Below are 20914 nucleotides of genomic sequence, written 5' to 3'. Positions count from 1 at the left end.
CAGAATAGAACAGAATAGAACAGAATAGAACAGAATAGAACAGAATAGAACAGAATAGAACAGGTTAGAACAGGAACAGAATAGAACAGAATAGAACAGAAGGGACCTACAAAGACCAGTGTTTGACCACCCCCTCAGTAAATATTTTTTTTCCTAATATCCAGCCTGAATCTCCCCTAGCACAGCTTTGTGCTGTTCCTTTGAGTTCTATCTATATATGAGAAGTCATTTCTATGGAAGACAGCATTTTAAACATCCTGGTTTTAAGGGTTTGTCTTCCCCGTCTACTGAGGAACCCCTTACATGTCAAACTCTACAGTTCTCCTGTCTCCAGCTTCTACCACATCCAATCATTCCTATAAATGCACTGCTGATTCAGGGAGAGAATACAGTGCCATGTCTCCACTGTTAGCTGTAAGAGAAGTGGAAAAAACTGCACCCAGATGAATGACAAGGGATTATTTACCACACTGTTGGCCAGCAAAGCCAAGACCAAAGGTCTTGCTTCTTAGGGATACCCATTCTTAAAGACCAAAATTTAACATAATATCTTGTTTCCTAAATGAAAATATTACAGAAACATGGCTGGGGAAAATGATAGCCATGAGCAGGGCTGAGAAATGTGCCGCAGATGACAGATGGCTAATCTGTCACTCCAACTTTTCCCATTCCTGCTACCCAATCTGTGATGCAGCATAGTAACTCCTGAAAATACTCACTCTGGAGAACAAGATCCTGTTTTTTTTTTTTGTTTGTTTTGTTTCAGCCACTTAGCCAGACACTAGTCAAAAAATATAACTATCAATCTGTAACGCTTAGCTTGCTCTAGCTTGCTCAAAAATGAATGCAGAAGGTATTTTTTGCCTTTTCACAGCACACGGGGGAGAACTGAAAGGGTTGGAGGTGTTCCTCTACTAGCCATGTCTGATTTTCATTCTTTTCTTTTTTCTGAAATACTAGACAAGTAGTGGGATTAAAAAAATAATAATTCACAAGAGACTTCTGCATGAACAGCTGAAAAGAATAAGCAGATCAATCTTCAATCCTAAATTATGTAGGCTTGAAAACAAACAACAAAACGTAAGACTCCCAAGAGAGATGGTTTTGGTTTTTGTTTTTTAAAGAATTTATATCATTCCTGCTCTTGTCATTTGGATCTCAGAAATCTGAAATGATGCCTGCAACAGTGCTACAAAATTGAAGAGGTTCAGCTATGTAAATTCTAGGATTGGAAAACAGTATTTTAAAATACCTTCAACTGCACCACAGGCAACACAAGGCATATTTCGATATTATTGCAATAAACTGTGCTATTACATTTTTCAAAATCCTACTCTCGGTTAACGTCTCCAGAACTAAGCTTCTGTTCTACCAACACATCAAGAGACAATGTTTTTTTTCTTCTTTAAATGACTTCTGTCTCTAGACAAATGAAGATCCTATGAGTTGTTCCTGCTTTCTTTCAACCCTCTTTCTCTAGCTCTGTGTTGACTCCACAGAAATGACAACTCTCAGACCTTCAGTTCCTATTAGCTGGGAATGACCTTCATTAACCTCTGACTCTAGTTGCAATTTTATGAAACATATTTTCAAGTATAAAAAATGGAGTTTACCCAAGAAAGCAAGTCCTCCCCAATTTGGTCAATAACAGAAGTCTCGTTCCTTTTTCGGACTGCTTTCATCTGATCGTTCAACGCAACTTAGGGGGAAAAAAAAAAGGAGATTTTATTAATATCAATTAAATTGTGTTTGATTTTCAGCATTTATTTTAAAATAACACCAATTTGAATAAAAGACTAGACTTAGAATTATTTCAATTACTTAAAGTGTCCTGAAACATAATAAATTTAGCAGAATATCTACGAAAATGTTATATTCCTCCTTTGCACTTCCATCTCACCTGTATTCAAATGACCCCTAAGAACCTCTCCAGTCTTATCTTTCCTAAGGCTCAATATCACTGACCTTTTAAAAACACAAGAAAAATGTAGAACACACTTCAAGCCACCTGCCTAACATTTTACAACTTACTATTCAGTGGCAGAGCTGAAATTCTGACTCTGAACAGCCCTTTCTCTAAACAATTAGAAAGGATGACCCTTCAAAACCACCTGCAAGACATCAATCCTTTCACTTGTTTTCATAATTGCTTCAACAACAGTTACAACTTTTTGAACATTGGCCTACAAAGACCATTCATCAAAGCATTGCTCTTTTCATCAAAACATGAACGAGCACAAGAGAGTCTGCGTAAACAGATACAAAAAAGCAAGCATCTGAAACACTGGACTCATGCATTCTTTATCAAAATATCTTTGTAAATTAGAAATGGGAGAATTGTGTGAGAAAGGAATAAGTGTTATAGGAAGCTGCCTCTTGTTTCCTGTTCACCTGCATACATTTTTCAGATATTTGTATCCTGAATTTCAGCTGAGACTGCGAAGCTGAGAAGCACCTCAGCTACTCTTACCATGAAGCCCAAGGATATCCTCCAGATTTGAAAAGATTTTCCGTTTGTCACTGGAGTTCAGGATCCCTTCCCGGGTGACACGCTGGTAGAAAACATTATGCAGAACCTTCAGAGTGCGGACGTGAGCTCTCTCGGTGTAAAACAGCTCTGAAGAGAGAGGGGAGGGCAGGATTGTTAACTACTGACTTAAAGAGGTGTAGCAATGTGGGATCAGTCTCATCTCAGGATACTTTTCAGTAGCAAATAAAAGTTTCACACACATGAACTCTGGAAACCAAAAGTAATACATGGCTACTACTTTGGACAGATTGGTGAAAAGAGACCAAGAGACCTTGTTTTAGATGTTAAGAACTTGAAAGCTCTGCAAGACAAGATTTTAACTTTGCACTTGGTGAGCTAGGGAAAAATATTAATCTCACCATTAATCACTTCTTGGCGCTTGATTTCATAGGGTTTCAGCCCCATCAACACTTCCCGGCTCACGAGTTGCTGCCAGTTGGGAGGGTCCATGTCCGTGTCAAAATCAAACAGCTCATCTTCACTTTGTACATCTGCAAAACCGACACTGTCCATCCTAAGAAGAAAAAGTAGGTCAGGCAACTCCCAGTTTAGGCATGGATGTAAAGGAAGAAAGAAGAGAAAAATCTAAGTATACATAGCAGTTGTAAAGCATTATGAATATGCTCTCCGGTAAGCTGTTATATGTCAGAAGCTACAAACACATTTTGTAATTTTGCCCTTTACAGGACAACTAAGAGTGAATATCTGTTCTTACAGTATTTTCATAAACCTCCTTTTAATGATACAGATAAAATAATTTGCTTAAGATCAAATAGGAAGCCAGTGAAAGGGCAGGTTACAATTTCTTTTCTCTGCTTATCTGCAGATACAGAGCTAACAGAAACATACACACTTAAAAAGAAAACCTGGGAATCACAATTCCATAGCCCATCAATTCAAATCAGTAGATAAAACACTTAAAATATTTCACCCATAGATCAAAGGGTTTATCTGCATATGATCTGCTCCACCTGTCCTATACACAGATGCCAATGTCTCTTTTCATATATGAGTTATTTAAGAACAGGAAAGATCAGGCAGGCAATCATACTGCCTCAGAACAATGAACGCTGCAGCATTCAGCTTTATAACCTATTAAAATCTCAATAAATTCAGTGAAGCTCAAACAGTTATAAGCACACTCACTTGCGAAAAGGCTTTGGTGTTCCCATTTCGACAACTCTGCAAAAAAAAGAAAGAAAGGGATTATGAGGGAACCACGCAAGAACTTCGCCCCACTCAGACATTCAGCATAATTTCAGAGTAAAGGCCTAACCTCCTAACCCCAATGTTTTGTCCACCTCTCAGCCTCACCCTCCCGAGAGCGGACACAGACCAGCATTTCCTTCTTCTACAAATAATGTTTAATGCAAACGGTGTGACTAGTGTTTTATAGACCCGGCTTCACCACCCCTTGTTAAAACCACCACTGCCACCAGCCTGTCCAGCAACAGCTGTCCAACAGCCACTGCCCCCTCCAAGCAAGCAGGGCACTCAGTTACCTCTCAGATTCTCCCTCCTCTTCTGGCAAGTTTTCCAAGGGAGATGGGAATTCAAAAGTATTATTAGGTGTGCGGGGAGTGCCATCCACACAGTCATTAGCAGGTGGTGCTTCTCCAGTCTGCTTCGAGCCTACGAAAAAATGCGTAAGAAATGTCAAGAACTGTATCAAATTAGAGTACCTAAGAGAACTTCACAATCTCTTCATAGCCTCTTGATTCATATCCTCATTTAAACTTAGAGCTGGAGGAAGTGAATTTGTAGCTTGGTAAGAAAAATCCCCATGATATGTGTTTCCAGGTAATACTGACTTGTGATTACAAAGGCAGGCACCTGGGGATGCTTTTTTCCTGTTGGATGATCCAATGCCACCATGACAGAAGCCACCAGACAACAATTTCTGGCCATGGCAAGACTTCCTAACTTAAACCAGAGACTAAGTCAGAAAACATGACTGAGCACCCAGGAAAATCATGTCTAGTGACACAGAAACATGTCCCAATTTGTCAGGCTTCTTGCATTAGAAGTGTGCCTTCCATATCCCATTCACAACACAATTTTCAATAGTACCTCTTCAGTAGTATCATCCTAACCTGCTTCACTGTCCTTGCTTCCCTCTGGAGATGAAAAGGGACCCGTTGCCAAAGGAGACATTGGGTTGGCAGGTGCGTAGGGTGCATCTGTTCCATCACTGGAGGACCCGCTCTGGCGCATCTTGCCAGAATCTGGTGGTTCTGGGCTAACAGAAGACGCTGTAGGTAAGTGCTTCGGATGGCGCTGCTTCTGTATTTCCATGGCTCTGCCAACTAAAGAAACACAGAGTCATTACATTGCTGAAAGAGCTTTTACCTGTTCCCAGTAACCAAAAGAAATATTTCAGGACAACTACTTTAATTAAGATTTGCCTATCGTTAAAAACATGGTTTAAAATCAAAAATTTTACTAAGTCTTTGTTGTTGTTGTTAAACAGCAGAGACTAACTGGCTTTCATACAAGTAGTGGGGGTACATACATTTCCTTGTCTGACATACTTGCACTGCTGTCATGTCGGCTTGGTCTCCTCGGTGGGCCCAGAATATTAGGAAAGCCTCTTCTCTTTCCTTTTTCATCTCCTTCTTTCTCTTTCTTGATACTTTGCTGCATTAATATACAACAAAGAAAATCAGAGTAAACAGTAAACTCATTTCTTCAGGCTCAATTATTTACTGAGATATTGACTAATTCTTCAGAACAGCAGCAGCAGTTTGGTACAAGAAAAGTTTATTTGTCATAAAGCGGGTTTTAAAGTTACCCAGGGGTCAGCATCCTGCAGCATACCAGGCAAAGACAGTACAGGCAGCCTGCGAGTGGTACCAGGGTTTGCAGCAGGGAGCCACAGCATCTTAAGAGATGCGTCTGTTAAAAGCAAGAACTCACACAGCCTGGTTTTAACTTAACGGGAGCCAGAAACCACTCTCTTCCCTAGGGCAAGACACCCATTTACAGTGACCACTAGCTCCTTGTTTCTCTGAAGAACAACATCTTGTGACTCCAAACTGCCACAAGCATACAGACTCTAATCTGGGGAAGAAAAATACAACTTAGCAAATCACGTCAGAAAGGCTGCTAATGCTCAATCAAAACTTTTCACACTGTCAGTGCAGAACTGCTCACGACAGCCTTAACATTCAAAGGAGGCTGAACATCGATGAAGATACATAGCTGCTGTGACCAGACACATGGCCACGCCGTGGGAGATCACTGAATACACCCATGGAGATTGAGTTTTGGTGAAAAAATTCATTCTATAAACAGGGGAGTGTGGGTGGCAGGAAGAGTAGCTTTCTTGCACCACAAAGCCTTTGGTTTTGGGCAAGTTTCTCAAGAAAAAACCTTAAGTATACTGGCCAACAGACTGATGGGTTTAATGAGGTCCTGAGTTCTGACAGCTTTAATGAGGTCCTCAAATTATTTAATATTGTAATACGTGAAACGTTTATCACGCAAAGTTTTAATAAGTCTAGAACCGTGAAAAGGAAGGTAATTAATTTATAATTGAGGTGTCTGAAAACGTATGTACAACTCAATCTCACTGTTAGGTTTTCTGTGCAGATTGATAATGCTGTATCCTGTTGGTGCAATGAAGACTGTAAAAATCATACCAACTTCTAGTGTGTCACGCAAAAGTCTATTCTGAATTCTACTGAAGCACCCACGTCAGACAGTTTTAAACAAATGTGCTCTGGTCACAACACTACTACCTTGATCTTTGGCAAGAAACCAATACGGCCACGCTTCTGCTCCAAGTTCCGAGGCTCTTTAACTTTGACTCCCAGATGCTTCATGTAAGTAAGAATCACGTATTGCATTGTGGAACTGCCAAATAAACACAAGGAAAGAAGATGGATGTTAAGGAGAAATGTACTGGGGAAAATCCATCTTGTCAAGAAAATGAGATAGGTTGAATGCAAAGGTTCCGTGGAGAAATGAACCATTTCTGGATTAAAAGAAGTTGAGTGATTTTGTTTGTTTGTTTTAATATGAAACTATGCGTTACATACAACGCAAAATACTCAGCCAATATTATAATCTATCCTTTTGTAAATAACAGATGCAGTTTATGAAAGGCGTACCAGCCTAAGAGGTAAAAATATATATATTTTTTAAGAATTACACAGAAACTTTTAAGCTCATACATTAAGTACATATCTGAAGTCATATTACGGGAGTTACAGTAAAAATCAGTAACAGTAAAAGGTGTAGTAGCTGTAGTGAGTATAGTAAAAGCTACCCAGCTAGTTGTAGGGTGCCAAACAAACTGAACAGGGCAAGGCATCACATAAATATTAGACTGGACTGAAGCAGCTACAGAACCAAACCAAAGAAACAGATGAGCTCTCAGAAACAGTAACTTTTTCTGGTCTGAAACAAAAGAAACAAACTTCACAACAAGGAGAGGCTGGAAACAAGACTGGTATTTCAAGTTAATTATGCCAGCAGATTCAGAAAATGAGAGTTTAGAGCTACGGCCAGCAGAGGGCTGCCTTGTTCTGTTCAGCAAAGAGAGCCAGCAGAGCAAGCATCAGCAACGGGGTTCTTACTTCAGACTAAGCCCACACAACTTCCATTACCTCTTTTCTTCCTCCAAAGGCTGAGATGTCATCCTAAAAACAAGAGAGAATGTAAAAAGGAAACAATAATTAACTAACAATTAACAGCCAGTCATATCCACCAAGAGTGTCAGCAGTAGTATTCAAAGTGTCCTTTGGCATATAAGAAAGCCCCAGGAAAAGGAAACAAAAATGAAAGTTCAGTTAGGAAAATTGGGTTCAGCTCACATTAAAAAAAAAAAAAAAGTTATGAAACTATAGGTTTCTACAACCCAGAAGAAGGACCCTGACCTAACAATGCACAAGACAACAACAGAAGCATGCCTCTGCTATCTGAACAGTAGCCTTCCTTAAAAAGATACATGGACTTCAGCTAAATATTAACATATTTTTCGCTGTCATTACTGAAATATACGTTGGTAGCAAAATGGGGAAGCAATATAAATGTAGTGGTGTAAAATTACTTCTAGTTATTAATTCCTTTGCTTAGCTGCTGTAAGGTTCAGGGTGAAACCGTTTTTAACTCCCACAATTATACTTGCTGATACTCACAAGACTTCCTCAATTTTGGCAATAATCTGTTCTGCACATGCTCTTTCCTTCTCCACCGCGTTCCGATCACGAACCCTTTCTGCATCCAGCTTGGTCAGCTCTCCTTCCGCCAGGGTCAATCCCATACTACGTTTCTGCCTGAAATACAGAGAGGGAAGCATCACTTGAAACTGAATGCTGACTTGTAACAAGCAAAGGCAACCTCTTGACATTCAGAATGTCAAGCAAGTTGCATTATTGGTTTTTGAACAAGAACGGAGAGGTCACCACAGTTCTCTGTAACATTTGCATTCGCTGTAAAACAAAGCTTATAAAGTTGTATGATATTTATCAAGAGAGCTAGCCATGGCAATGGCCAAGCAAAGGTGGTTGTTCTTTTTGCAGTATCCCAAGTTGTACATTTGAAGCATCTACTTGAACTGAGACACTTTTAGCTGTGAAAAAGTCCATTATATCTTTTGCTACAGCATCTCATGTTGGCACAGAATGCTCGCAACTGTACAAGAAAGGGCATATTAATTATTAAATTCTACCATATGCTCATGACAGCTCTCTAAAGTGGATTATTTCTTGTCCAAAGGAGAGCAAAAATAAAAAAGGATATAAACTGATTACAAACATGCTTAGTAAGAAAGATTCATGTAACATCACCTAAGTAATAATATTCTAAAATTGCCTAAAATAACCTCTAGGAATAAATAAACAAATCTCTAACAAAGATCTTGCAAAGAACTACTTGCAGCACAGTGTCAAAAAACATTCAAGTGTTGGTCAGGGTGACCCTGTAGGCCCTCTGCAGTGCCATCTTCCTGTTCAGTCCGAGATGAATTATTATGTCCCTTGAGTTTGGACTTCTCCCATAATGGACACGTTGACTGAGGGCAGGTATGAATTAAACTAAAAGCTGCACAGGCAACTATTGTTACCTGAAGTCTTCCAGATTCCTCTGAACTTCTGGACAGACTTTATCTTGCATAGTTTGTATATAGTGGCGATGAAGCTCTTCAGGAATGAGCTCTGGCCTTCTTTTGTCTGCAAGCCAGAAGAGGAAGTTAAGAGATTATTCTTTTGAGAACAGTGATAGCCCATGCTACATTAGAATAAAGTCACTCTTTCACATCTTTGACTCATCCAAGAGTACCCTTTTGCTTTTCACTTACTGATAATATGAATTTTACAGCATTAACTGTAAAAAGATTTAGTCACATCCAGTATTAGATTAAAAAATACGCATGCCAATGTGGCCAGTGCTTCTCACTACTAATGCATGTACCAGAGCACGCATAATGCCCTCCATAAGAAACAAATATTTATTTGTCTCTTCCTGTAAACACATGATACTGTATATCTGAAGTAACCCTAAGTGCATTTCAGAAATTTCCTTAGACTGCCTTGAACAGCAGAAGCTGCAGATAGATAGTGCCTTACCTAGATCTACGGAGATTTCATCTGGAACTGGAACTTTAAGATTCTGTTAAAAAGAAAAAAAAATTGAAAGGAAAAAAAAAAGACTGGGGGAACATACACAACAAACAGCACCCCAATTAAACATACAATGCATACAATACAACCCCCTCAAAAAACAAAACCTACAACCTTAACACATAAAGTTATCATGAGGGAGGCTCCCATCTTGAGTATGTATTATATTACACAAGGATTATTTCATCTAAGCATGCGATACTAGCCTCTGCTACACTACGTGGTAGTCTAATTTATGATGGTAAAGAAGCTTCGCAGGCTTTGCAACAGACATACAAAATTGCCCAATCCTTGCAACAGCCATGTCAATATACGCAGTTGTTATTAACTAAAAGGGAATGTATAACAACTAAAGCTAGCTTACACATCACAGAAATACTACTCCTATCAGACAATGCATTCTCTGTGACATACAGACTTACCCAGGCATCTGAGCCTATTTACCATTCATTTTGCCTTATTTAGTGGTATCATTTTAACCAAAAGAAAAAACAAAAAAAACGCTATTGATTCTGGAGGACTTATATAACTACTGAGTTTCTTCCAGTTCAGGAGAGCGGAGAATGGTAAAAGTCAACTTCCTGGATACACTTGAAAACGAGAGAAAGGTCTGGAACTTACTGCAGTTCGGTCCAAGAAGAACTGGTAAAACTCAAGAAAGACACGCCGTGTCTCTTTGGAGTTGGTCTGCTTGTACAGGTCTGTGTAAAGGTAGCACAACTGTGGGAAAGAGGAGGAGAAGAAATTAGGAGATACAATGAGAACTCTTCTACCACACCGAACTCAAATCTTTCTTTCCTCTATTTCAAAGAATTCAGCATTGCTGGATTGTGAGTCTTCCTAGCTACCTTCAGCCACCTAGACTGCACAGGAAACCTCATCTAGTCAGCTAGGCTGCCCCTGTAATCAGTGGAGGAGGGAAGGGAAAAGAGAAACGGAGATCAGACCTTCCTTGTAGATAACTAATCCCACTACCTTAGGCTGGAATTAAATGCTTTCAAGAGCTAAATATTTATTTGTAAACCACTGAATGTAAAGGAGACAGTTCTCTTCGTCCTTCTCTTCCTTTATCTGAAATACCCTCGTGCCTGCACAGGATCTCTATTTGCTGATCCAGTGGTGTCACTGGTAATGCTACACAAGAACAAGGAGATCCTGAAATACTCTGGTTAAGACTACAAATTTTGGCCACGGAAACAATTCCAGAACATCTTACCAATGCTGCAGGGTCAAACTGGGACACCACATGATGCAGAAGAACAGCAAGGTGAGCTGGGCGAGATTTCAGGAGCTCAATGTTTTGGAAACAGCTGCACTGTCCATTAATCTGCAGAGATACAAGGAAACTATTTGAATTATTCAAGAAAGCTACCGTGCAAAAAAATAACAAGCTTCTTCCTACAGCTTAGCTCCTCATTTGTTTAATTAAAATAAAAACTGAACAATTCCAGAGCCTTTGCAATGCCATTCTAACATCCCAGGAAGAGTTTACAGTGGGAATATTTCTTTTAAATACACCCCTGAACACTGACTACAATATAATGACACATAGCTCAGAGCAAAGGAGAGCTGAAATAACTCAGAATAAGTATGTCAAAAGCCATAGCAGCTGTACTGCTGTGACTATAATGCAGAACTGTTAATAGAAACTTAATAAACAAAAGGAAATCAAATAAGGCAAATGAATTTCTAGAAAGCTTTAAGTTGTAAGACGAAAGAGTAACAGAAAGAATCAAAGAGAGAATATTGTCATAAAATGCCCAAGTGTTACTATTTGGTATGATCAGCAGTAACGAGAATCACATGCCTTAATTCTTAATTCACCACATGAAAACTGTTAAACAAAAAGAAGCAATGGAGTCCTTGCAGTTTAGGCACAGAAAAAACAGAATTCTGGTTGAGGTAGGGAGAGGGGGTGGCTGAGAGCTAAAAGTCATTCCCACCTGCTCCTGCTCAGTGTCAAAGTCATCATCCTCTGCTCCAATGATCTGAGGCCCTATGCGGCATGAAGGACTTCCAACACTCGACTGAGAATCCTGGGGTGAGTCAGAAGTGCGAGAAGGGAAGGAAGAAAAGTACAGCTCTGTTAGTGTCTTGGAACAGTAAACTTCCTTTACCTAGTCAAAAATATCACCATCGCTTTAATTCTTCTTTTCAAATTGCAAAAGAAACCCATGTGCCTTTATTCAACCTTGTCCGAGTTTATAGTTGCGAGATCCCCTTTAGAATGTTTCTCCCGAGTTGGAAGCATTCAGAAATGTCAAATCAGATGACTCAAAACCAATTGCATCATCTGCAGACTTCTAAGTACATTAAACATGGAGCATATGACAAATGACAGCTTTGTACAAATGGAGAAATATGACTTCAGAAAGTCATGCAAATGAGGGAAAAATACTTCAGAAGTCATCCTGTGGAAGACGGCAGTACTTTCAGATAGCTCAGAACTTCCTGCTATGTTCCACTTTCATCCATTTTCGAGGCCATCCCTGATAATACCAGCCTTATAATTACTTGAATATCCTAAAGACTGGTTTTCATTTAGGGTTGGACTCAAGGAATAAAATATGTACAACAGCTATTTTAGGTCCAGCTGTTTTACTGCTGATTATCTATTTCTCGTCTCTAAATGGGCCTGCTCTTAAGCTCCATAAACATTTATTCAGCTAATTAACATTCCCTGCACAATTTTAATTGCATTTCATTTTCTAAAGCAAAGTTTATATGTGCTTCATCTAGAAAGCGGGGGAAAACAAGACGTTAATGGGCCCATTACAGGAGATGCTGTCGTTATTTTTTATGGTTTGGACTCACAGTATCTTGAACCTCAGTCTTCTCTGGGCTCTCATCCAGATAAACCCGCTCCTTCGGGCCACTGCGAGGACTCTGGGGAACAAGAAAGTAACTACTAGTGGGCTAGTAACCTCCCTCCACCTCCTGGCAATCCTCTTTCTCATGTAGCCCTGCAGACATTTGGCTTTATTTGCAAAAAGCATGAGCTGTTGGCTCATCTTCAGTGTGCCCACATTAACAACCAAGGCTTTTCAGCTGGGCTACTGCTCAGCCTGTTGGTTCCCAGCCTATGTTGATGCACGCAGTTATTTCACCCTAACTGTAGAACTCTGGACTCCATAAACTTCGAGAGCTTTCCATTGCCCCCAGTCCTTAAGTTTCTCGGTGTCACTTTGGATTGAAATGCTTCAAAGTTTGGTGTGTCAACCACCTCCAGTGATCACTTATCATCAACAACTCTGACAGAATTAAGGAAGATAGCTATGAATTCTATTCTGCATTTATTATATACAAACACGAGTGACATTTAGTCAGATTTGGAGTTAGCGAGGGAGTGTTTCAAAATAGAGTCATCTGTGTTCATGTTTTGGAGGCACAGCTGACCCATCTTCCTTTCCCTTCCAACTGCTAGTACAGATTTAGCTCCCACCTCCATAAGTTAAACAACAAACTTAGGCCAAAGTGCAAGTACAGAGTCTCAATTTCTGTGCGCTAATCAGATAGCAGCTTAATTAAGGATTAGGTGCTAAGGCACTGCAATAAGGAGACCATACGAGCACACAGATTGATAACTGATGAGTGAACAGACTAGGAGTATTTACTGTTGGCAATAATTGAGGCTTATTTGGTAAAAGTAAGGCTCTTCCTCACTTTCATGGCAACTTGCCCAGTGACTGGATCTGAATCACAGCTACCGCAATTGGAACATTAACATGCTCTTAAAAGATACTCTAATTGGCATCTCTCAGTTTTGAGAAAGATGCTGGCATCCATCTTTCTTTGTCTGGTTACAGGGAGTGTGCCAGGAAAATCTAATCCTGGATGAAAACCCAAAACCCACACTATTTATTTCTCAGTCCCTAATGGAAAACCAATATAGTATGCTTCCTCAGGGAAATATTTTTGGTGTGTATTTAGAAGCCTATTCTAGCAATACACACCTTTACTCAGACACTACGTATCTATAATACACAGAACAACACAAACTTAAAAAATCTGCACAAGAAAACCAAATCCAAGAGGTTTAGAAACAAAGTCACGGAGTCATTCAGTACTCACATCAGCAATGTCACTGTTTGGTCGGGAGGGGCTGTCACTGCTGTAATCTAGTTTGCTCAGACCATCCCCACTCTCTGCCTCCACTTCACTGATCTGCAGCGATTCTGTCACGGACCTGGAGGACAGAACTCCATCCTAAAAAGATAAAAGTGAGTTGGGAGCAGCACAGAGCAAGTAAAATATTTCAAGAGACTATTATACTCAAACACTAGCTCTTTTAAAACCTGGACAGCCCACATTATTTATTAAACTTCCTTCATGTATTTTTAAAAAGTTGCAATGTTCTTCTAAGAGAAGACAATAGAATATCACATCAAGTTTTCAGGACTTATAACCTTAAAGGTAGAGAAAAAAAAAGGAAAAATAATACAACTTAAAAAAGAAAAAAAAAAAAAGCTGATTTAAGCCTCCAGTTATTTATTCTTCATGGCAAGAATGACTACACAGGTTTCTTCTAGGTTGTATTGACAAAGTAATATACTTCACAATTTGACAAAGTAATATACTTCACAATTTGCACTTAATGCTTTAAAAGCAGTTCTTCATAGATTGTTTGGAAGTTCATTGTAAAGTCCACTTCATATACTGACATTCCACTGTATTACTTGACAGCTTCTGCCAGCCTAATTACCAGTCTCAACTCTAGAGGGTGCAATCTGTCTGTACAAGCACTGAAGAGCGTGGCAGGGAACTCCTGCTTGCCCAGAACACCATCATCCCCCAAGAATTTTCAGCCAAAACATACCACAGAGAAGCCTGACACATTCTGTTACCTGAGTACAGCCTGTGGCTTTGGACAGCTGCTCCTGCAGCTGAGTAATGTGCTTCTTTGTTTCCTGTATCTCTTTGAGCAGTCGTGAGCTGGATGATCGGCTATACTCTTCTTGCAGAGACTGAAAAGTAATTTTATGAGCTTTCATCACTCAGTATCTGCTCAATATCAAAGCTTACAACTAATCTTAGCCTACTACTAATCTTCATTCCATTAACACATCTAAAATAATAAACAGCACGTTTGCACACCTACTGTCATACCAAGTAAGTGCTATGGAATGTCTGTTTTATCCAGCTCTCCTCTGCCTTGTGCCATATGAAAATAACTCCATTCTAGAGATTTATTGAATTAATCACAACCGCATCGAGCATACAGCTGAAGACACAATAACTCAGCACCACCAAGGAGCACAGTGCCAATTGTTGCTCCTAGTGAGAAATGACTCACTTTCAGTTAGTCAAAGATGCTTACATGTCCTAGGATTAGACCAGATTGACCGGGTATGTACGTTTCCACTTAAACTACCACATTTTTTTTCCAATCCTGTCAAAGATTATAAATGCAAGAGTTGACCAGTCCAAGCAATTAGACAGATCTCTGATGTTAGGCCAATATATAGAAAAGCTAAACTAAAACACAAGCCACGCAAAGGAATGCTGAATAAGCTACTTAATAGTGATTCAACAACCCATCTTTTTAATTCACATCATCCCCTTTCCCTTCCCTCCACCCCTCCTGTACACATGCAACAACTCCAGTACCTGCAGCCGCTCCTGCTCTTTCTGTAGCATCTTTCTCAGAATCTCCACCTTCTGGTTGTGGACAATATTATTCTCCTCCTAGAAAATAAGGAGCGAAGGAAGATAAGGAAAATGGATATGCCTGCTTTCCACCTACTTCCTAAACATGGGCCCAAAAAAAGACCAACAAAAAGCAATTCAAGTTTCTGCAAATCCTATCCTATGTAGAATGTAATCACTCACTCCTACTTTTGAACGTAGTTATCTACATTAAACAAAAAAGAAAGAAAGAAGGAAAGAAGGAACAAAGGAAAGAAGAAAAGAAAGAAAAAAAGAAACATTTGTGTATTTGCTTTCCTTACTCTTCTTTGTCACGTCTGCATGTCTTACAGCCCAAATTTTAATAGAAATTACAGAATACCTGGCTTTGAGCAGACAGCGTCAACTCACACCATACAAACTGCAGTGTATCTCAAAGACAACCTGTGAATAACCTCTCAACTCTCTTTGCATTATCTCAGATGGGACAGGATATTTCCTTGCAACATGTTGTTTCCCATGTGATTAAATGCCCACTGGGTGGCCAAATACTGCAATTCCAATTTGTTATTTGTGCAAGAAGTTCAAAACAATTCCTTTGAGGAAAAAAAAAATGACTACATTTTTTCCACTGCTGAACTGGTTCTTTGGAAAGAAAATCTTAAAAAATCTTAAATCTTACCCCCATAAGCACTGGGCTAGTAATCCTTTCTGCATTTCCTGATGTGCCAGGCGAATGGGGCGATGTCATGACGGGACACATATGCCCAAACGCTGCCAGATCCACTTCAGAATCAGCCAGTGGAATCTGGGGAGACCCTGGTGGGCGCCCCTGAACAGTGAGAGCTACATAGGAACCCGCTGGAGGGAGAACAAGAACAAGACACATTTCACACACACTTGCAGATTTCTAAGGTTCTCACCCCTAGAGACACAACTCAGACCATTCTTCATTTGTTCATTCTTCACACCGCTGAATGCTGTCAGATCAGTTTTTGAGATCTCCATTTAAATATCAGGTAATCCAAAACCTTTCCTGATAGCCAACCTTAATGAAAACACCGGGCAATTTCTAATCTACCGGGTTACATTTACAGTATACATAGGCTCACACCACAAAATAAACTGTGCCGGGGTGGAAGGAACCGCTAACGCTTTCTTCATAGTACAAGAAAATCAACCAAGAATTCACTTCCGTTGGAAATATCAGTACTTTGTAAGCAACTTAAAGTAATCTGCATTAACAGTGCCTGAATAGCTGTGGCATTTAAGGTGATATCAAAACCGGACGATGCGTGGGCGAGGTTTGATAGTAATTTCAAACACCAAGCAAAGGAGAAACTGCAGAAGCATGGATCAGCTCAAGTCCAAGTAGTCAAAATTAGCCCATGTTTCACTTCAATGCCTGTTTTACACACACCCTTTATCTCTCAGCATGGGATGTGATTGTCTTTTGTCACTTGATAGCTGAATCAATCATCGATCCTTTAAAATTATGTCTTTCATGCTTTTTAAAGGAGCACAGTGACAAAAATAGCAACATGCCTTTACTTACACTTGATCAGCTTTACCACCTCCAAATGGTTTGAGTGTGTTACAAGAGTGCCATTCACCTGGGGATATGAGAGAGAAAGAAAGTAAACAGTGGTTAGCTCCTGATTTCTAACCCAGGAAAAAATCCCACTGGGTCCCCACACACTACACAATAAGCAATGTAATAGAACACGCAACAGTATTTTTTTCCTCTCATCTCTATTACTATGTCTTTCAAGACGCTAACAGAGAAACAATTTCTCCCTCTAAGTTTATCTCAGCGAGCAGAGCTCTACAAAAAGAAAACCATACACATATAACAAAGAAAACCAAGCAACCGACCACGAGAAAGCAACCCACCTCCCACTGGGCAGAAGGAAATTTAGGGTAGTTAACTTTATTCATTAATTTATATGCTTGGTTGAAATCCCAGCTCTATCTGTGTCAAAGCGGCTCTAGCACAGCCATCATTTTGCAGCACTGACTTAGATAATCATTTTAGCCAATGACTTGATTTCTTGGTTGTTCGGGACTAAAAGAGAACACTGATTGGGGTGCAGTTATGTGAGTAATGATAAAACCCAAGGCAACCATTTATTTGCAGGTAATCATCAGTAACACACTGCTCCCGTCCCCTGATACTTCTTTTTTTCCGTACATGTGATAACTGAACCTTGTAGGATGCTGAACTTGCCAATGAAGTTCTGAAATAAGAGCGATCTCCAAAACAAAACTAACATTCAGCAGTGGGCTTTCAGTGGTTACGGTACATGCCCAGAACAGGGAAACGTAGGCCATTCCTCTATCCCACAGGCAAAAGCAAACATCAGTGCAGAGCCATCAATGACCTGCTTTCAGGGAAAGAGCTCATTTAATACAAAGGATCTATTTCTCGGATGATGTGAATGACCTTACCTTGATAATTCTATCACCTGTTTGCACTCCAGCCCGCATGGCTGCTCCATCTACAGAGGCAAGAAACCATTAGTTCCAATTTCAATAAAAATCATACAAACCAAAAATAGTTTAAGTGCTTCTGTAGTTCCACGCAAAGCTACTTCCCATAGTCACCCAAGCTTCTTCTTTCTTTCTTAGATTAACATCTCTGAGTATCTACACTAAAGTAGTTCTGTTCCCATTTTGTAGAGGATACGCCAAACCACAATCCACCACTTTACCAGGCATAAACTTACTTCCTTTCAACTGCAAGAGGTCAGTTTCCATATCCATCAGACACAGGAGGGGTGGTTCACTGCATCCCAGCAGTGTGACACTCTTTGTCCTTGCACATCTATTCCAAAGTTTGTGATAGCTACAGCCATCCCACCCATAAGGAAAGAATTTGGAGTTTTCTACTCCAACTCATGCACACATTTCTTTGATTCACACGAAAACCCTCTAGGCTGCTCTCTGGCTAGCATATTTAGCATGTCTGCTTACCTTCTTTGACGGACTGCACGAAGACTGGATTGTCTCCGCTGACTGTCAGCCCAAATCCATTTTCATCCCGTTGGATAATAACACACCGCTGAACAAGACCTGCATAAGAAAGGTGGGGAAAGGGCAGAAGAAAGAGAAGGAGAGAAATACAAAGAGACACAAGCTAGGCATCAGTCCAAAACCTTATCCTCCTAGATAATCACAGAGCACTGAAAGAAACTGGTACAAGACAACAGAGGGAAAAATATATGAGAGACAGAAACAGGGCAGCAGTCCAGAAACAGATAGGAATGTCAAGACAGGTCAAGCTTATTGCTTCAGTTACACAAAACAGAGATATACAACAGCAGAGATGCAGACAGCTCTGGCACATCAGACACAACTTGAGGTAAAAGCAGCTTGTAAAGAGGAGCAGCTATGTACACGAACCAATGAGCACAATTTCCCTTTGTCCATATCAATAGGTCTTCAAAGTGCAGCATAGGGCTGTCATGTTCCCGTACACCATCATCAGCACCAAACTATTTTTACAAGCTACTTTTAATAAATAAATAAACAAACAGGTTACAAATCTCTCAAACTAACATAAATGGCTTGTGCTAATACTGAAAAATTAGCTTGTGCTAATACTAGAAAAATCTCATCTCAGGGCACCTTCTGTTCCAGGTGAGAATATTTAAGGGAAGCAGATCAGTAGCAGTAAAGAAGCACGAGCCGCAAGTGCTACACTTAACTAGTCTTCTGGAATCAAGACCGTGCTTCCCACTGAGCTATTACTGGGCTAAGTACTGGGACAAAATCCCAGGAGATGTGAGTTCGAATCTGCTCCTCCTCTAACTTGCTGTGTGACATCAAAGGCAAATTGTCTTTTTTCCCAGGAATCCTCAGTATGCTGTGAACATAAAACACAGCAGAGATAAGTGTACTCAGGAGGTGCAGCACTTTGAGAAGGTGAAGTGCTAGACAATCACAGAATCGTTCAGGTTGAAAAAGACCTCTACGATCATCTAGTCCCATAGCTATGTCTATTGTTCACCTGAAAATGAAACAAGGAAAAAAAAAAAAGGGGGAAAAAAAGTAGCAGCCCCAGCATATTCCTTGCAGAGCACTTCCCCAAGAGCAGCTGCAAAGCCTACCACAATGGAGCCTTTATCTTGAAAAGCAACTTTAGGAACTCTGCAGAATGCTTCCAGGATGTTTTTTTATTTACATAGCAGAAACCACTAGCTACTAAACATCAGCCTTCTTTCTAACAGCTTGCTTTGCTTCTTCATTTCTAAAGCCACATCAGGCAAAATTCTGACACCAGCATCTCGAGAAAGAGTTCTCCTCCACATCAGATACCAAAATTGTAGCAGCGTTGTTTAGCATGGAGGGGGCAAAGGAAATTGAGAAGATGCTGCCCCAGCAAAGCTTTCTTTGCTGGAATCATTTTTAAGGAATGAATTGTAAGAGACCATGGAGTCACATCCACGCTTTAAATCACTCTCGTACCAGCACAGCTCCTTTTATGTCTCTGGAGCAACTCCTAATGGAAATGAAGAGCCTCAAGTGAAAACACTGTCCACCCAGTCAGCCCTGTTCTCCCTGAGTGTGGCATACATGAAGACAGGTGTGGGAGCGGTGGAAAAGGTTGCTTTCCAGCACTTGGGCAGCCATCTGGTCACAGAATCCCATCCCAGTAACTCCCCTTCTGCTGATAAAGGAGAAACAAATTACACTACCCACAGCGATCCGCAGTAAGTTGATGGAATGGATGCAAGGGGAAAGCAGACAAGAGGAAAAAAAACCACCACCTTTCACACCCTCTTTATATGCTTAAGTGAAAGAACATGCCTCTCCCTTTTGTACCTCCCATTTTTCTATATGACCAAGCTTCTTCAAGTCTCACTTCACAAGAATGATGCCCCAGGGTGGGGTGTGGGAAAGAGAACATATGCTATTTCATAAAAACAGCTCGTTTTAAACCTTGCTGCCAGACGTGCAGGTTTTATGAGTAAGACACTAACTAATCTTTTGACTCATAAGAACTTTCCTTGCTTAAAGGCACAGCATAGCCCCGTGTACTCGCTGCTCTTCCACGGAATTTCTCTCTTTACCAGAACCAATAACCTTTGGATCCAGGGTACTGATAAGCTTCCTCCTGGAATTAACATGATGCCAACACAGAGGCAGTGCATTACGAGATGCAACAAAAGCTGGCCTTGCAGAGGATGACTTAAGTTCTAGGAATGATCAAATTAAACAGTTTCAAACCACAAGTCTCAATTCCACCCAACACCACCTTCTAATTTTACAATGGGAAGGCAAAAGAAATTAGGCTGACTTGAACCCAAATTATTCCAGAATTGCCTTTTCCCTGTATTTTTTCACCTCAGATCAGAAACAGGCACTTAGCCCTTTCCCCAACACGATATAAAAGGATCTAACACAACATAATGAGGTTTACATAGGCCAGCTGAGACACCATGCTTGATGGAGATACACAGCAGCTTTACGGTGATTTTAATGAATGTGAAGTTTTCTGAAGGTACCGCTGCCTGCAGAACTGCAGCAGCTTCACTAACAGCGTCGGGCTGAGGCGGGTAACCCAAAAAGCAGCTTCCAGTGCTCCCTCCTGAGCTGCTGTGAGGACAAAGCAGCACAGGACCTCCCCACCAAACCTGTCATTTGCTCACTTCTGTTCTTTCGATATAAAATACATTCCATGTGAAATCTGCTTCGTGGGGGAACGTTAAGAACAGAGCTGTGATGTTTTCATAACCCAGATCTGGTACCTTGACCACCTCATTAGACACTCTGGAACAGTCTCAAAGGCAAGGCACAAACCACCCAGAGCCCAGTGACACACACCGTGAAGTTTTCAGCAGCCGTTACTGCCATGCCTTGATATCACAAGTACCTACAGGAACTCGTACTTTAAAACGCTGAGCAGCAACTTCACCCACTTCAGGTAAAGTCTACGAGGTTGGTGCAACGCTGAAGAGCCCACGTTAGCAAGTGGCAATCAGCTTTTGATGCACGATTCATTCATTCTTTGCCTGGGTGTTCCAATTCTCACTGTTTCCTGGATGGAAATCATGAGTCATTCTTTTTCAAGAACCTTACCAAGGTATTTGATGTTTTCCAGTTGAAGCTTAAGAAAAATTACAAGGACAAAGGA

The 20914-nt window shown here is 40.4% G+C and overlaps 1 protein-coding gene across 4 annotated transcripts in view; it reads right to left on the bottom strand.

Moving 5' to 3' along the window:
* The window catches only part of ARHGEF12 (Rho guanine nucleotide exchange factor 12), a 77437-nt gene that overhangs the window by 17705 nt on the left and 38818 nt on the right, over positions 1-20914 (bottom strand). For 2 of the 4 annotated variants that reach the window (XM_013187181.3, XM_013187183.3), the window contains 23 exons: positions 17752-17850; positions 17227-17276; positions 16334-16391; positions 15461-15639; positions 14761-14838; positions 13998-14117; positions 13225-13359; positions 11968-12039; positions 11097-11189; positions 10370-10480; positions 9775-9873; positions 9100-9142; positions 8598-8703; positions 7672-7809; positions 7141-7173; positions 6268-6385; positions 5062-5167; positions 4624-4836; positions 4033-4162; positions 3677-3712; positions 2890-3044; positions 2471-2617; positions 1614-1699 (listed from right to left, as the gene is read on the bottom strand). In XM_013187181.3, the coding sequence (XP_013042635.3) occupies positions 1614-1699; positions 2471-2617; positions 2890-3044; positions 3677-3712; positions 4033-4162; positions 4624-4836; positions 5062-5167; positions 6268-6385; positions 7141-7173; positions 7672-7809; positions 8598-8703; positions 9100-9142; positions 9775-9873; positions 10370-10480; positions 11097-11189; positions 11968-12039; positions 13225-13359; positions 13998-14117; positions 14761-14838; positions 15461-15639; positions 16334-16391; positions 17227-17276; positions 17752-17850 (2405 nt within the window). The remainder of the gene's footprint in view (positions 1-1613; positions 1700-2470; positions 2618-2889; positions 3045-3676; positions 3713-4032; positions 4163-4623; positions 4837-5061; positions 5168-6267; positions 6386-7140; positions 7174-7671; positions 7810-8597; positions 8704-9099; positions 9143-9774; positions 9874-10369; positions 10481-11096; positions 11190-11967; positions 12040-13224; positions 13360-13997; positions 14118-14760; positions 14839-15460; positions 15640-16333; positions 16392-17226; positions 17277-17751; positions 17851-20914) is intronic. The other 2 variants (XM_066981374.1, XM_066981375.1) reach the window with 1 other exon arrangement.

Source organism: Anser cygnoides, chromosome 21, assembly GCF_040182565.1.
Source record: "Anser cygnoides isolate HZ-2024a breed goose chromosome 21, Taihu_goose_T2T_genome, whole genome shotgun sequence".
NCBI lineage: Eukaryota > Metazoa > Chordata > Aves > Anseriformes > Anatidae > Anser > Anser cygnoides.
The sequence above is the reverse complement of the archived record's forward strand: the minus strand, read 5'-3'. Positions and strand labels throughout refer to the sequence as shown.